The following is a 17584-nucleotide window of genomic DNA, read 5'->3' on the forward strand; positions in this document are numbered from 1 at the left end:
ATAAATGTTGGTGATGGTCTGCCCGTTGCCATCACTTTGGTGGCTGCAGCTCTGATGCTACATGGACACTAGATTCCCAACTGTAGAGTATATATAGATTCTGTACTGTTCGAATTGGCCCAGATGCAGCTAAATATCTAAACTACAGAGATCGACAGAGATTGATCTTTCTGGAACGTACACGAGAGAAATAAAGCATAATGTAATTGAAAATACTTTTAAATCAGGCCTAAAAATGTTGGGAGTAATAAAAGTTACTGCTGTGAGGTAACTTATTGGGGCGTATAGAAAACGCCAGCGATGAGAAGAATGGGAACACTGTTAACTTGAGGCTCTCTGGACAGTACAGAACTGTTCTCATCATCCGAGCTAGGATGGCTGTGTTAGCCTCTGCTCTTCCATCAACAGCCTCGCTGTTCATCATGTCTTGCTGCCTTGCTGCTTGGTAGAAAAGCTCGTTAAACTGGTTACAAAAGTAAACTACAGGGCTGGCGTAAGAGCCGGAAAATGATTTCAAAACTGTTGTCCAATGGCGTTAGCACCTACGGGCTCGCCATAGTCCGTGCTACTTGGAACTTTGTTCCGGGTAGCGAATCTTAAAAAACAACAACAACAACAATGGCGTTCTTCAGTTAGGGATACCCAACCGAGATGAAATTGGGTGCCAGTGACTGCATAAACTTTGTGATGGTCTTAGTGTTGGGTTACATAGACACTTGCTTACATTGATGGCACTATGGTGATTGTGGCCATTGTATGTTACTGTGTACTGTTGAGGTCAGTAACTGTATGTTACTGTGTACTGTTGAGGTCAGTAACTGTATGTTACTGTGTACTGTTGAGGTCAGTAACTGTATGTTACTGTGTACTGTTGAGGTCAGTAACTGTATGTTACTGTGTACTGTTGAGGTCAGTAACTGTATGTTACTGTGTACTGTTGAGGTCAGTAACTGTATGTTACTGTGTACTGTTGAGGTCAGTAACTGTATGTTACTGTGTACTGTTGAGGTCAGTAACTGTATGTTACTGTGTACTGTTGAGGTCAGTAACTGTATGTTACTGTGTACTGTTGAGGTCAGTAACTGTATGTTACTGTGCACCATGACTAAGGGTCGGGTGTGTGATTGTGTTGTAGTGAAGGATAAGGTGGGCCTTGGCCCCGCAGGTTTGGCTTACACCTGCACAGTGAGAACACGTGTACCATTTGTATGTTATATAACAGTGTATGTAATTAACAGCTTGTTGCAATTAATAATTTGTTATTGGTGGAGAGGTGTGGCCTGCCCCACACCTGACAACCCTCGCTTGTGGGGAGGGTAATGAGTCGCAGTCTTCCTGCCACTTCCTGTACCAGTGCCTAATTTAATAATGAAATATTGTTATATATTGTAAAACGGTATTGTTAAGGTGTTGCCCTCCAGCATCCCGGTGATCATAATAACCCGTTAAATTAACAAGAGGGAGTGTGAGGTGAGCGGAGGTGTGTGCGCGCTTCGCGGTGTTAATATTCACATGTTGAGTCATCCAATAATGAGCTAGAAGTGCCATTAAAGCTGCCAGTGTAAGTCTTAGGTTAGTGTATGAAGGCATAGTAAAGTGGCTCAGTTAGAAGGAAAAAGGAAAGCTAAAGTAGAAAAGTACAGTTAAGTTGATATGGTAAATGAACACGTGTGTTAAAGAGTAAGAGTGAAGGGGAATGGGGGAGAAAGCGTAACAGCTGGAACTGCTCCTGACCAACAGAACCCGACGACATGTCCAGCGAGGCTAAGGAGCAGGTCATGAACGACATGAATGACATGGACGTTGACAGCCACCACCACCACCATCACCACCACCATCACCACCAGCAACACCACCAAGACAATGACTCCCCTGCTGATGATGATCAGTCACATTCACCAGGTAGGTTGGAACTCTCTTGTGTACTAGCTTGCTGCCTTCTCTTTGTTTCTCTTTCGCTTTTTCTTTTGCTTTCTCTATTTCTTTCTCCTCTCTTTCTCCTTTCTCTCCTTTTTCTTTCTCTCTCCTTTCTTTCTTTCTCTCATTCAGGTGTAAGCTCTCAACTATTTTTTATTGTCTCCCTTACATTTATTTGTTATAATTGACCTCTCCTCATTTTGCTTACCCTCATGTGTGTACTGCTGCTCTTCCCTTCCCATGTGTGTGCTTCTACTTCCCCTACTATACATGTGCTGTTACCTCTCCCCTATATGCGTGCTGTTACTTCCCCTCCTGTGTGTGTGTGTGTGTGTGTGCTGCTACTCGGGCCCCCCCCCCTCTCCCCATACGTGTTGTGCTACTTCCCCTGCTGTGTGTGTGCTGGCGCTGCCCCCTCTCCCTGTGTGTGCAACCCGTTCTCGCAAATTCGTAAAGTCAATATTGACTTATTAACTACATGCATAGGTGATATACTAAACATAATAGATACCCTTAAAAAGCTTCATAGAAAACACCGACCTTACCTAACCTTGTTAGTATCTTAAGATAAGCATCTTATTGCTTCGTAATTACAATTATTACTTAACCTATACCTATAATAGATTAAGTAACAATTGTAATTACGAAGCTATAAGATGCTTATCTTAAGATACTAACAAGGTTAGGTAAGGTCGGTGTTTTCTATGAAGCTTTTTAAGGGTATCTATTATGTTTTAGTATGTCACCTATGCATGTAGTTAATAAGTCAATATTGACTTTACGAATTTGCGAGAACGGGTTGGTGTGTGTTAGGACTGCCTCTCCCGTACATGTACTGTTGATGGTTGTAGCGCAGTCGGATCACCACCGCCTGGACCCGAGTTGGTGTCCACGGCAGGACTCTGCATTTTGGCAAGTTTCCCTGCACACCCGATAGTAAGTAGGTAGGTATCTAACTTTGGTAACTGTTGTGGGTTTGGTCTCCAGAAAGGTAAGTGATTTGCGTTGAAGAACGTGAATATGCCTAGCAAGGTTCCCTTCCCCGCAGCACTGGGATACCATATGATGTAGAGCAGGGCATGAGCTCAACAGCTCTTGCTGCTGCTGCTGTGTCTTCCCCTCACAATTATAATATACTGTACATGCATCACAAAGGTAAGGCGAGTCACGTGCGCGAGTACGCCCCAACCTGATAACAAGGTTTGAGATTTCGAAGTTAATTCACTTACCAGTAAAAACATTGCTTTTTGTATAATGAAGAGATGAGGAGCACACATCCTGCGGGGGACCGCCCTGAGCACCCAAGCATTTACCAGAGTCGTAGAAAGAGCGATGGCTGAGGCTCTCGGAATCCTGATGATAAATATTTACAAAGGTCAAAAGGGTAACGACATACGAAAAAATGCAAACAAAATGGTAAAGAAGTAGGAAACAATAGGTGTAATGCTTCGGCTGGTAGGAATATTCCAGCCAAGACAACTGGGTCTGTGCAGGGGGACAACATGAGTACACACACCAGAGCCATGTCATCATGAAGGAAGTCTCGTGGGGAAAAACGAGGAGGAAAATTAAAAAAAAACTAACAAGAGTCCGTGGGAAGGTCGGTAGTGGTGGTGAATGACAAAGTAGCGACAACACCAGAGGTTTAGAACATTAGGAGGAATGAGATGCGCAGGAAGTAGAAAAGCAGCATGGCTTTAGTAAGGGAAAGTCGTGCCTGACAAACTTGGTCGACTTTTAGGACAGGATTATTAAAATGAAACGGGAAAGGGAAAGCTGTGTAGACTATTTTCCTAGATTGTCAAAAAGCATTTGATAGTTCTCAATGAAAGGCTGGAGAAGCAAGCGGTAATAACTGGAAAGACACTGAACTGACTCACTGGAGTTCCCACAAATCTTGGTCCTCAGGACTTACTGTTCCTAATCTGTTTGAATGGCCGACCCAGGGAGAGAGCTCCTACATATCGGTGTTTGATCACATTGCTAATGACGAATGTAAAAAGCGACGAGGACTGCAGAAATGTTCAGGATAACCTCGACAAACTCTTAGCAACCTTTTGTTTGGCCACAGCTAGCCTTTTGTTTGTTCCCTACCCCATTGTCACTGATAAGTACTGATACTGACCTCTTTCCTCTCTCTCTCTCCACCCTCACCTATCTCTGTCCACTATTGCTTACTACTTGTAGAGCAGCTAATACTACAGCCTTCAGGCTTTGTTTACCCCTGGACCAGCTGGCCGAGTGGAGGCCGTGCCATGCGGCCGTACCGCCGTACCGCATGGCACTTCACCACCACTCTTAATGTGAGCGTTAGTGTTGCGTCAGTGGTCACACATTTCTAAAGGTAGAGAGTCAGCGGTGTGAAGAGTAATTGCAGGTGATGCTGGTGACATTTATACAGGTGAGCTGAGTCTCCATCACACACGTGGGGAGAGGTGAGGCCTTGAGGCGACACTCGAGTACTGGCCTACTTGTGGAGGATGGGCCAGTGTCCCTAGGGCCTGCGCTCAGCCACGAATCATCTAGTGTACAGGTTTCCCAGCCAAATAGACGCTATACAAGTTTACATCAATCTTTTCACTTCTTACCGAATTAAATGTACTCGCTATGGCACTGAAGCAATATATTTACAATATTTCTATTGTTAATGTTTTATTTCCTTTCCAGGTGTTCGTTGTTCGTGTACACACATGCAAAATAGTCTGATTGTCGTCTATTCTTGTGACTACTTTTGCATGTGGTGATATGTCTGTTATTTTTCTTTGCGTCGAGTAACGTGAGGTTCAATTCTTGTGTTTCCTTGCAACTCGTATGTCTCATGTCTGGTCCTAGTCTGGTAACATACGTCTGAACTTACTCCATCTTGGTGTTGAGTTTAACGAGATAAATGACTCCACGCTGCTGCTGCAGCTTTCTGAATAGCTATGAATCCTGAAGGATTCCTAATTTATATAAAAATTCAATTGTCATGGTAGCCAAAGCAGCATGTGCAGCAAGATGTGTGCGCGTGTACCCACCTATCTGCGGTGCGCTCATGGCCACCAGGTGGACTCTTCCAACAACCAAAAATGGCCCAAGATAAGATATCGCCAAGATAAACTTTACATGAGCTAGTGTGGCACTTATCTCTCCCCTTGCTGCCAAGCGTCCTACCCTCTCACTCTTTCTCCTCACCTTTGCTGCCCTTTGAAGTGCTGTTTATAAGTAACACGCGTATGATGTAATTTAGACAGCCAGTTGAAATTCTCTCAAGACTATCTTCGGCAACGTTGTAAAATCAGAAACTCGGCTTTGCGCTCCCTGACAAGTCTTAGAGATGGTGCATCTCTACCGGTGCTCAAAATGTACCAAGTTCAAGCAGTTAGGTCACTCATTAATTATTCTGCTCCTGCTCTTACATCCCTCAGTGGTAACCAATGGGAGAAACTGGAAGTGTCTCAAAATGATGCCCTCAGTACAATGCTGGGAGCACCTATATGAACGCGTATAGAGAATTTAAGAATGAAAACTAACTTTCCAGCCTTAGAAAACATGATTAAACAAAGAATTGCCACCATAACAGCAAAACTGGTTTGAACCACCGCTAGACTGTCAGAGATAGCATGCACAGATCGCTTCACAGAAACCTTCAGTATAGAAAAAGTGCATGGACGGATAATGTAGTAAAGGATTCTAGAGAAAGTAGACAAGAAATGGTCCATTAAAACCAAAGGGGAAGATAGATAATATCTTTTGGCAGTCTTCTCTATGGGAAGAATAAAGTGTAAAGATTGTGGGAACCGACCTGTGAGATTTATATTTGTTTAATTTATATGAATTTATATTTACGTTAATTTATATACTTCGATAGCAATTTGTATAATGATAAGTGGACTGTATTTCTGCAATAATCTCTTAATCTCACAAATCGATCCTCTACACATTAGGGGGGGTTATTATATTAATATATATGCAGCCAATCAAACTACAGTAATAGCTACATACATTGATGAGGTTCCTTATCTTATAGTACAGCAGGTTAGTCCACCAGGTATAACTAGGGTGTAGACACCAAATTATCCTCTTTGAGGTAGCTTCCATCACCCAGTAACTGGTGCACATAATCTTGCATCCTCGTCTTGACCTGTCAAAAGTGCGCTAGCTGTGAAGCCAGAAACCTATATATGACAAGTATTTCAGAGAAAACTGTATACAGTACATGGAACATGAAAGACCTGGCTTAATTACCTTTAGTTTGAGGCGATTTCGCGTTCTAACCGGCTAACCCTATATCCTGACATTAATGGCCATAAATGAATGATAAACGGGTTTCGGATAGACACTTAACTTGTATTTGTAGACAGCGTGTTGACAATGTTACACCTTTGGGTTCCATAACACTACGTCCAAGTAAATTTAACAGGAGCCGAATTTGCTCCCGTGTGAGCCTCTGGTCTCATATAACAACAATGGCTGCCCTCCTTCCTCCACTCTGACGCCTGGCTTACATTGTCCAGATTTCAGAACGTGATAGAAGGGTCACATTTACTCTACTTTAATATTGATAATTAAGTTAATTTATATAAGATGTTTTTATGATGGTAAAGTCCAAAGACTAATGTATTTAAGAATAATTCCCACCATAATAGGTGGAGAATATAATAGTATGTGGTGATGATATCCCGTTTTCTTTAGACGGTAATTCCACTACAAGTTACGTTTTCTATGGGTAACTTGTTGGTAATACAGCAGCACTTATTATCTGTCTGTATATTATTAAATGGTGTCGGATTTTCCGACATAATTCCCCAGGGGCTGCTCACGGGTCGAAGTCCTAATTAGAACAGACGAACACCGATACTCCTCCTTCGAATTATTAGATTAATTTGATGTTAGTAGTTAGTAATCACACATTTGTGTGTCTGTTCGTACAGGACGGATGTCCCGTACTAGAGTTGCAGGGGTTAGAAGTCTAATGCGATTTCATTTCCCTGTCAACTCTTGAAAGGCTAATATTCAAGCCTAATTACATATTATTTAACCCAGAAGACTGAATGTGATCAAGTACTACAGTCAAGTATGATTCAGGGACTGCAGTGAGATCAGTGACATTAGATATAACTTGAAGTTTCTTCAGGTAACTGGTCACTGATATATAAACACTGAGGCCCTTGGAATACATCTTGATTAAATAATAAATGTATCAAATCAGTCATCAGATTTATTGGGGTTTAATTTAGTTAATTGATTCAGAAGATTGAATAGCTCATCATTAAAGTAAAGTATGGTTCTGAGACTGCAGTGGGTTCAGTGACATTGGTCGCAGTGACTTGTAGCTGCTTAAGCTACTGTTCACTGATTTGCCACTGAGGCCTCATGAACTCATCTTCAGCTTCAAATGATGATACTAACATCAACTTCTGTTGGTATAGTCAGCTGTAATCTCCTTAGTATAATGCTACTGGAGAAATATAATCAGCTGACAAATTTAGATTTCTACTGGTATTGTTTATCTGCAGGCATAGGTCTCCTCAGGCTTGATACTGGGCCTGAGAGTAATTTACCTCCTGCAGAGTTTAACATGGTTATACCCTGATATTTAGTAGGGCTACCAATGAATCGATGACAATAGTCTGTCCCTACAAGGAGACCGAAGTCGGTGAGGTGATCAGACTTAATATTATCTGCCAATTTTATTCCTCTATTTCTCAGGAATTTGGCTGTTGCTCTCAGACCTTGAACTTGTAGGTCTACTGGTATTTTGTCCACCACAATGGCTTGTACTCGACAGACGTACCTGCCTAAACGTACTGATGGTTGTACCACCTGGTAGACTTGAGGTCCTGCATCTGTTACAAACCCTGAGATGTTGAATGACATCTGGGCTACAGGCCTTAATTGTAATTCATCTGCCAACTTTTTAGTGATGTATGTTCTCTGGGATCCTTGGTCAAACAACCCTCGGGTATGGACCTTGGCCCTCTTATTCAGGATGGTAATTTGGGCAGTAGGCAAAGTCGTATTACCTTTAGACTTTGCCGTATGGACACTCTTTGTTTGTTGCACCTTGCAGTACTGTACTGTGGTGGGAATGCTATCTTCCACCTTGGGGTTTGGAGACGTTGTTTTGGTGTCTCTGCACAATGCTGCATGGTGCTGACCTTTGTTACACCTATTACAGGTGTGTAATTGGGTATCACAATCCTTGATGTTATGTTTCCTGAGGCACCTCGTGCAATGTTGCAAATCTTTGAGTCGCTCAACACGGGCGTCACTATCAGGAAAATTAGAGCAGTGGTACATTGAATGTTTCTCATTACAGAACAAACATGTTCCATAGCTTCCTGTACCCTTTGGTGTCATGTTCTTGGGTGACACAGTAACTATAGGCTTGGAGGGTCCCACTGCATATACGCCCACACTGCTACTGTTCCACTTTGGTGTTGAATTATATTGTCTAGATTGATTTGGAGTACCTTTGGTACTCTGTGGTTTACTATTATTGGTTTCTGAGGGTTTACTTGGTGGTTTTAATTTGTCATGTGTTCGTAATTGATGAACTACTGACTTTAAACCTTCAGATATTTCATTCATGGATAAGATACTTTTATTGTAATGAGCACTCATTTGTCTCAATATGTCCCTAGGTATTTTCTCCTGGACAATTATTTTCAAGACCCACTCAGCCCCGTTTGTATCTGCTGTCAGGCTGAGGGCATTGATCAATGATTCTACCTCCAGCTTGAAGACTTGGAGTGAATCAGCTGAAGCCTCCGGTGGGGGTAAATGCAACAGCTCATGAACTAAATGTGATGTTCTTACTTCTGGATCAGCATAATTATCCTTGAGGAGTTTTACTGCCAGATCATAGCCGTCATTAGTTAATCTCAGATGGGATACTACTGTTTTAGCCTCACCTGATAATTGGCCTTGCAAATAAGAGAATTTACTACTCTTTGGTAAAGATTGTTTTGAGTCTACAAGGTCAACGAATTTGTTCCAAAATTCGTCCCAATCTTCCTCATCTTTCCCTGAGAAAGTGGGTAAATTAATTGGAGGGAGTCGAGCTTCCGCTTGACTCGTATTAGATGCAACTGTTGTTGTTGTTGCTGTTGCCTTGTTCTGGGCAATTAATTTGACATAAGGCTGTAACGTGGCCTGAGTGTGATCTTCATAATTCGCAAGATCAACCATAATGTCGTCTATTTCTGTTTCTGATAAATTGGTGTTGGCAAGTTCAGCCACATATGTTGCTATTTGACATTTGATTTGCTCAAATTTACCTGCAGCTGCTTGATAATAGCTTTCCAGGTCAGCATAATCAACTTGAGATTGTTGTGACAAATCTTCACATTTCTTGATCTGTCTTGTTAAGTGGCCTTTAAGACCTGCAAGGGTTCTTTTCATTCTCCCTGCATTATCCATCCTGGCTAGTTGGTGAAGCCTTGTGGGACTTGTATTTGGGCTGCTCATAATACTGAACAAGCACTGATGGTAGCCTAGGGTAAATTCTGCACTCACTAGGCAATAATCCTACCTCTACTAGAGGTTAGCACTTAAAATTAATACACATTATATATATACAATCATCCACACTAATGATTTGAGTGATAAACCAGTGTCATTGGAAGTACCTTTAGGTTAGCTCTTCTATATCACCCTAGGATGGTAGAGACACTAATTAATCACTCAAAGGTGTAATGATCATAAGTAAATTATTATATATACAACTCAATTCGAGTTGATAATAATTACACCCAAAATAGGGTCTGCACCATTCATTAATGGTGCTAAGTTGTTGAATATAGTACAACTGACTATGGTAATAATGGGACTAGGATGAACGATAATAGTTCAACTAGTCAATGGTTAATATCCTACCCTGTTGTGGGTTGGCAATTAGTAAATATTATACTGTGATCACTAGTGCAATATATATTAAATAATTCTCTATTTTGGAGAAATAATATACACAATTATTGTTAATAGCCTCTTAATTAGCCTCTATGAAACTTCTAATATTATCTAGAAGTATTAAATATTATTAGTGACCTCGCGAAATAAGTCCACAAAATTCGTAGATAATCTCTCGCGAAATGTAACACCACGAAATCCGTGAACAATCTCGCGAAGACACAGTCACTAATTTGGCTGGATTCTATATTAGCGCTGTCATTTCACGAAATAACACGCCACCAAATATCTGTGGGTGTGCATGAAACCGCTGACGAAGCTGAACTGGGCTGAGGGAGGCTCCTGAGCTCCCTCGAGGCTACGCTGCCGTCTTGACTGCTGGCTTTGTTTAAATAACACTGCACTAGCATATTTAATGAATCCACTGGATAACTGGTTCATCCGGTACTAAGATGACCAAATGTGGGTTCAAAGGACCGAATATTCCGGTTCCGAAGGTCCAAATAATGTGGGAACCGACCTGTGAGATTTATATTTGTTTAATTTATATGAATTTATATTTACGTTAATTTATATACTTCGATAGCAATTTGTATAATGATAAGTGGACTGTATTTCTGCAATAATCTCTTAATCTCACAAATCGATCCTCTACACATTAGGGGGGGTTATTATATTAATATATATGCAGCCAATCAAACTACAGTAATAGCTACATACATTGATGAGGTTCCTTATCTTATAGTACAGCAGGTTAGTCCACCAGGTATAACTAGGGTGTAGACACCAAATTATCCTCTTTGAGGTAGCTTCCATCACCCAGTAACTGGTGCACATAATCTTGCATCCTCGTCTTGACCTGTCAAAAGTGCGCTAGCTGTGAAGCCAGAAACCTATATATGACAAGTATTTCAGAGAAAACTGTATACAGTACATGGAACATGAAAGACCTGGCTTAATTACCTTTAGTTTGAGGCGATTTCGCGTTCTAACCGGCTAACCCTATATCCTGACATTAATGGCCATAAATGAATGATAAACGGGTTTCGGATAGACACTTAACTTGTATTTGTAGACAGCGTGTTGACAATGTTACACCTTTGGGTTCCATAACACTACGTCCAAGTAAATTTAACAGGAGCCGAATTTGCTCCCGTGTGAGCCTCTGGTCTCATATAACAACAATGGCTGCCCTCCTTCCTCCACTCTGACGCCTGGCTTACATTGTCCAGATTTCAGAACGTGATAGAAGGGTCACATTTACTCTACTTTAATATTGATAATTAAGTTAATTTATATAAGATGTTTTTATGATGGTAAAGTCCAAAGACTAATGTATTTAAGAATAATTCCCACCATAATAGGTGGAGAATATAATAGTATGTGGTGATGATATCCCGTTTTCTTTAGACGGTAATTCCACTACAAGTTACGTTTTCTATGGGTAACTTGTTGGTAATACAGCAGCACTTATTATCTGTCTGTATATTATTAAATGGTGTCGGATTTTCCGACAAAGATAATCATTGAAGGATTACCAGTTAAAAAAATCAGCATGTAACTCAGAGGCTCAAAGCAGTCATAGAACAACAAATGGAAACCATCTCAAGACCTACAACCATTCGCATCTTCACAGATGGATTTGTTGATCAAGAAAGAGGTTCTGCTGGGACAGCAGTTTACACTAACAACCATGAAGCTTACTGGAGCATGAATAGTGGGTGCTCAACATTGCAAACAGAATTATATGCCCTGAAGGAGGCCATAAATTATACAATTGAGAATCATTTAAATGTCATCATTCATACCGACTCTAAATCTTCGTTCCAGGCATTGTTATCCAGCCAGCACAGATATACTGTACAACTCATCACAGAAATCTTACATATAGGAAAAGCACACAATCTAGGGCTGTCAATCACCCTAAGTCACATTGGCATAGATGGTAATGAAAAGGCAGACTCGCTAGCAAAAATTACCACTGCTCTACCTGGGGGAGGAAATCCCACCTCCATTTAAAACTTTGGCCCAAATAACACAGAACAAGATTATCGCAAATAAGCGAACTCGATTGTACCCGTGCTACATGGATATTTCGTTCTAAGTAGCTAAATCTAAAGCAACAACATGAGGTGATTATCATTAGCATAGGTGTATGTATTTCACAAGATGTGAGCTGTTGCCGTGCACGGGTGGTGGTATAGCGTGGGTCCAGGGACCCTACACCAGGGCTCTCCTGTCACCACTTAATTGGATCTCTCGAGGATATTCTTGCTTTAAGAACGTGTTTAAAATGCGAGTCAGGCAAGGAATTAATGTATTGCATACGTGGTATTCTTGTTGGAGGCAGTGAAGCTAGTCCCCGGCGGTGTTGCGGCACGGGGCGTCCCGTGCTGGGTCACAACCCGACGTCCCTCCCGGGTTACACAGCTCTTGCAGTGTCGGGTCCGGTCCGGTCCGGCCGACACGGGTCGGGTCTACTTGATTGGAGCGTAACTCGCACATCAGTGACTTGCTCACGGCTTTATACCTTCTCCAAGAGAGTTCGCTCCGACGTGAGCGAACGTGGCTTCGTCTTGTTCAGAGACCACTAGCTGGTGCTGGATTCAGAACTAGTGTCAGATGCCGCTTCGTGCACTCGAACATTTTCATGACCTTGGTCGCCAGCTGCAGCGTGTGCTTCACCATGCTCATGTAATAATGTTTCAACACTATTGCGTGTATGGTTCAATATTAGTGTTGCGTGTTCTTCCTGACAAAGTCTGAACTTTACCTTGCAATCACCGCTGATGATGTGCAAGGCCGTGTCGTCCAGTGGTCACTCACCAGCCTGGTCTTGATGATTGATTGATGAAGATTAGGCCACCCAAAAGGTGGCAGGGGCACGAATAGCCCGTAAGTGGTGGCCCTTTTGAGCCATTACCAGTATCAATAGATGATGCTAGAGATCTGTGGAGGTGCGGCTGCACCCTGCGTGACGGGAGATGTCTCCCGTGAGCCTGGTCTTGGTGTCCCCGCTAACAAATGTTGTAGTAGTGAGGCGCGAGGTCAGCCTGGAGTCCTTACAACAAACACGGGCCTGAGGGGGAGGGGGAGTGTACCAGGTGTACCAGGTTGATAGTTAAAAGTGCATTAAGAGTTTGGGCAGCAGTAGCGGTGCAAACACTTGCCATTATGACGGGCGCTCATTAGTCGCTGGTTGGCTGGCGGCTCAAGGTGTCCGTCCGCCACCAGTTGTCAAGATGCCCCTTGCTTGCTGGCACCTCCGTCAAGTGCACCTCGCACTGGCATCTCTTGCCAAGTTGGCCCTAGCACTTCAAGTTAGCTCTCGTATTTGGCACCTACGATAAGGTGGCCCCTTACTTTTGGCACCGTCTGTGTGACCCTCTCGTATGGTCCCAGGTCAAGGTGTCCTTCACCTGTGGCACCTAGGTCATAGTTGGCCTGACTTGTGGCACCTAAGTCATAGTTGGCCTGGCTTGTGGCACCTAGGTCATAGTTGGCCTGACCTGTGGCACCTAGGTGATGGTGGGAATGGGTGGTTCATTGTGTGGGCGTGAGGCGCCTCCATCACTGGACAGTTTATGAAGGACCACCACGACCCGAGGTCCACCACCACTGATGGCGCACTAAACTCTCTCCACCTATTGTGATGGCGGCCACTGCCCGCCCCCTCTTTGTTAACCAAGTTCAGTTTAACTTAAACATTCGTATCTGAAGTGACAAGTTAAGACCTGCTTCCCACATCAACTAATTTTTAATATAGACATTCATTTATAGTTTTTGTATAGGTAGATGCGTCATTGTAAAGTGTCCTCACACTCAATGGCCAGAACATTTAAGGCAATGAATGGAACGTGTGCGAATGGTTTCCCAACCGGCTGCTCCACCACCTACCGGCCCACAACTAGAGAACCAATTACTGTAACTATAACCACCACCCACTATTACCATCACAATCACCTCCAACATATCGACACCTGATTACATAAAAGAACACTTCTACAAGCTAAACAACCACCACAAACCAACACACTAAATACCAGAGGGACTAAACGAGCCATACAGTTACCAGCACAAACCACAACCACAACAAGCGAGGAGGGGTGTGACACATTCATTAGTGACATAATGCCACACTTGGTGAGAAGCGTTCGCTTTACGTCAGGCAGATGTGGTCACTGTGTTGCCGGCACCACACGGACAACACACTGGACTTGTGATCCTGTGGTCCCGGGTTCGATCCCGGGCGCCGGCGAGAAACAATGGGCAGAGTTTTTCACCCTATGCTCCTGTTACCTAGCAGTAAAATAGGTACCTGGGTGTTAGTCAGCTGTCACGGGCTGCTTCCTGGGGGTGGAGGCCTGGTCGAGGACCGGGCCGCGGGGACACTAAAGCCCCGAAATTATCTCATGATAACCTCAAGATATATTCATCTCTCTATATATATATATATATGTATATATTATATAATATATATACATATATAAAATTATGTATACCTGGCTTAAGGCTGAAAGGTTTTGTTGTTTGGAACACGTCCTGGACGGGTGGTAATATTAAGGAACCTTGGCTCCTAAGATGTCCCTCAGTGATCCCTGTAACCACCGGAGGTAATTGTGGGAAGATTTTGCCAGGCTGGGTGTTCCCCGTAGGGGGTCCCAAGCCTCCATGACGTGACCACTCTGGGAAAAGTTCCTGCTACATGGGGAAATAGAGGAAAATGAGCCCGTGTTCCTTTCTTGTCTTGTCTGAGATCTTTTTTTAGATTATCTTAGTTTGTGGAGAAGGAAAAATCTCTTCTGGGTACCCTGTTCTTTTGCTAATTACTCTTACTAACTGTAAGTTGGGTTGATGGCACAAGATTCAATAGTGAATGAAGGCATGATTGGTGTGGAGTTGAGCAACAGTCAACTGGTATACATTTTTTGGCCTAGCCCAGTTGATGACACATGACCTGTGGTACCTTGTGCACGGGTCAACCCATCCTCCGAATTGACAGTACGGTGTAATACTAGGTGTAATAAGTACACTTTCTTACTGTCATACATAGTACATAATTGCACTTATGGGGTTGTTACATTTACCTCCCCATTTATTCTCCTTTTTTTTCTGTTAAGACACTCAGAATTTTAGAAGTTTTCAAGTTCAATTCGCTATACAAAAGTCTTAAATATCAGGAATTTCTTTCAGTTTTATTAAATAAGAGATTTTATACAAAATTTGAAAATATCCCGAGTTACTTTACAATTTACTGATATATCTTAGTTTTGATTTATTAGTTTTATAAAACTTAACCTATAGCTATACTGATATTTAAGTACTAATTGTAATTAAGAAGCAATAAAATGCTTATCTTCAAACACTAAGAAGGTTAGGTTAGGTGGTGGTTTTCTATTCAGCTTTTCAGGTAAACTCAAATATTCACTTTGACAAAGATTTAATACCAAGTGAAAATAAGTACAATTGCTGACTGCTATGAATAGTACATAATTGCACTTATTTGTGCCGTTACATTTACCTCCGCATTTTTGGAGGACGAGCTGGCACGGGTAAACACTGGGCGGAGGCGAGGTGCGTGGGAAGCCACCCACACGCCCACCCACACGCCCACCCACACGCCCAAGTCTACATCAAACCTCAGGGTTAAAACACCAATTACCGCATCACACATGCTAAACTGCCATAAAATGTTGTCGACGTTCTATTTTTGTTTGCCCGAATGTTTCGTTAGTTTCCCTTGGGGGAGGGGTTGGGGGGGATGGATATGATCCTCCCCCACATTCTCGTAGCAGACTCGTGTGAGGGCGGGGGTGTGAGGGGTGGCGGCGGGTGATAGGCTATAGGGGGATGATGTGCGTCATTAGGTGAGCTGCCTATCAGTGTAGGTGATCGGGGGCGAGAATGGTGGGCGCGTGACACCAGCTTACCATTACCAGGCCTACTTGGTACCGGAAATCACACTACGCGCCGAGTTTGAGTTTATACCTGTGGCAGACCCACATTGTCATCACAACCCGGGTGGTGAGACTCTTGGAGTCGAGTCTTGCCTCTTAAGACTTCAACCTTTGTTCTGGCAACATTTTTTTTCTATAAGTTGATAGAAGGTTGTAGTGATGGTGACGTTGTGGTAGTGCTCGTGGCGCCCCCTTCTCCTGGGTGGGGGTTATACCAGTGACTGACCCATCACTTATGTCAGTTATACTATTGTGTAAATTACTGTCCTGACCCTGGAATATTTTCCAGGTAGAGGTTTTGGATGTTCTCGTCTCCTTTATTACGTGCACCTGATCAGTAGGTGGGTGGGTGGGTATAATGAGAACTTGGGACATAGTCGCCCACCTGGAAGGTACGACCACTGGCTCAGGCCTCGTCTTCATTTGTGATAACGTTAAGAGGGTGCGTGTTTGGTGGGTGGGGGGGGGGCGTGTGAGGGAACAGGGGTGTCCGGGCGATACTTGGGGGGGGGGGGTGCGCTGTTTGCCATCTGCAGGTTAACTTTCCGCGAAGGAAGATGACAAATTTTCGTAAGATGCTGGTGTTAATACATGTTCAGAGTATGAAGAGGCCGTGTGAGGAGAACGTGGCAGACGGGTTGTTGTGTTAGTGGATTACAGGTACCTTAAATGTGGGGCAGGTACAGTACCTATAATTGATGTGGCTGGTGGCACGGCCAGGATGGTGGCGCACTGGGCGAGTGAGAGGAGGATATTCTCGTTGACAATGTTAATGGCTTTTTAATAAACTTTTGTCTCCCAATTGCGTGTCGTTTGGAGCCTCTTGGCCGCCGGCCCGTCTCTGTACTGTGGGGAAGAGTGTTTATGCACTCACACTGTGTGGTTGAGTACTGGCTAATCTAGATTAGTATTCAAGCCTTGGTAGAGTTAGCACTCTGCTGACTCTGCTGAACCAGTGTTGTCCAATAGACAGGAAGATATAGTTTGACATAGTGACGACTCGACGTGACATTCCTGAACAGTCTGTGCCTACTTTGAGGCGGTTCCGGGTATCAATGTTCCGTGACCCGGTCTATAAACAAGCCTCCTAATTCATTGTCTGGTCGACCAACCTGTTGGTTGCCGCTGCGCGCATTGTAACGCAGCAACAAAACGCCCAGTTGATCGGGTACACCTGGAGGTGTTTATAAAGTATTCACTTGAGTATTAAGATCTCTGATCTAATACTCGTGTTAATATTTATTTAATTACTAATATCTGAATTACTTAAGGCGCCTCGCAACATACTAGGCGGGTCCTAGTCCCTTAGTGCGCTTATTGCAACCTAACTTTACATTGGGATGTTTTCCCACACATGTATTCTGCATGCCCCGGGTATTGTGGGTATGTGGGCCGCTCCAAGCAACAGCCTGGTGGACCAAACTCTCACAAGTCAAGCCTGGCCTCGGGCCTGGCTTGGAGTAGAACAACTCCCAGAACCCCATCAAGCAGGTATCTTGAGGAATAATTTCAGTGTGCAGGTGTATACCAATCACTCGTTGTCCAGATGGTTATGATGTATCTCTCGGTTGTATATTTGTACAGGTGTGGGTTGAGTAGTTCCCAGTCTTAAATGTTCTTTCTGTGCACTCTCTCCTGGCACCAACTTCTACAGTTGAGTGCATACAGTATTTCGATTGTGGCTAACACAGAGGCGAGCGTTTGCCAGCCACACAAGGTGGCTTCATAACTGCAGTTGGCGCCAGGAGCCATCACGTGGCGGGCAAAAATCGTCAGGTATTGTTTGTAAACACACCAGCGCGGGTTTTCCATTCGGT

The 17584-nt window shown here is 43.3% G+C and overlaps 1 protein-coding gene across 5 annotated transcripts in view; it reads left to right on the top strand.

Annotated features, from left to right (window-relative positions):
• HnRNP-K (Heterogeneous nuclear ribonucleoprotein K) overlaps window positions 1–17584 on the top strand; it is a 182474-nt gene that overhangs the window by 61537 nt on the left and 103353 nt on the right. For 3 of the 5 annotated variants that reach the window (XM_045749895.2, XM_045749894.2, XM_069302147.1), the window contains one exon: window positions 1741–1902. The exons of the other annotated variants lie outside the window; for them this stretch is intronic. In XM_045749895.2, coding sequence (XP_045605851.1) covers window positions 1752–1902 — 151 coding nt within the window. In that variant the 5' untranslated portion in view covers window positions 1741–1751. The remainder of the gene's footprint in view (window positions 1–1740; window positions 1903–17584) is intronic. 5 annotated transcript variants of the gene reach the window in all.

The sequence above is a fragment of the Procambarus clarkii genome, chromosome 47 (genome assembly GCF_040958095.1).
Source record: "Procambarus clarkii isolate CNS0578487 chromosome 47, FALCON_Pclarkii_2.0, whole genome shotgun sequence".
Taxonomy (NCBI): domain Eukaryota; kingdom Metazoa; phylum Arthropoda; class Malacostraca; order Decapoda; family Cambaridae; genus Procambarus; species Procambarus clarkii.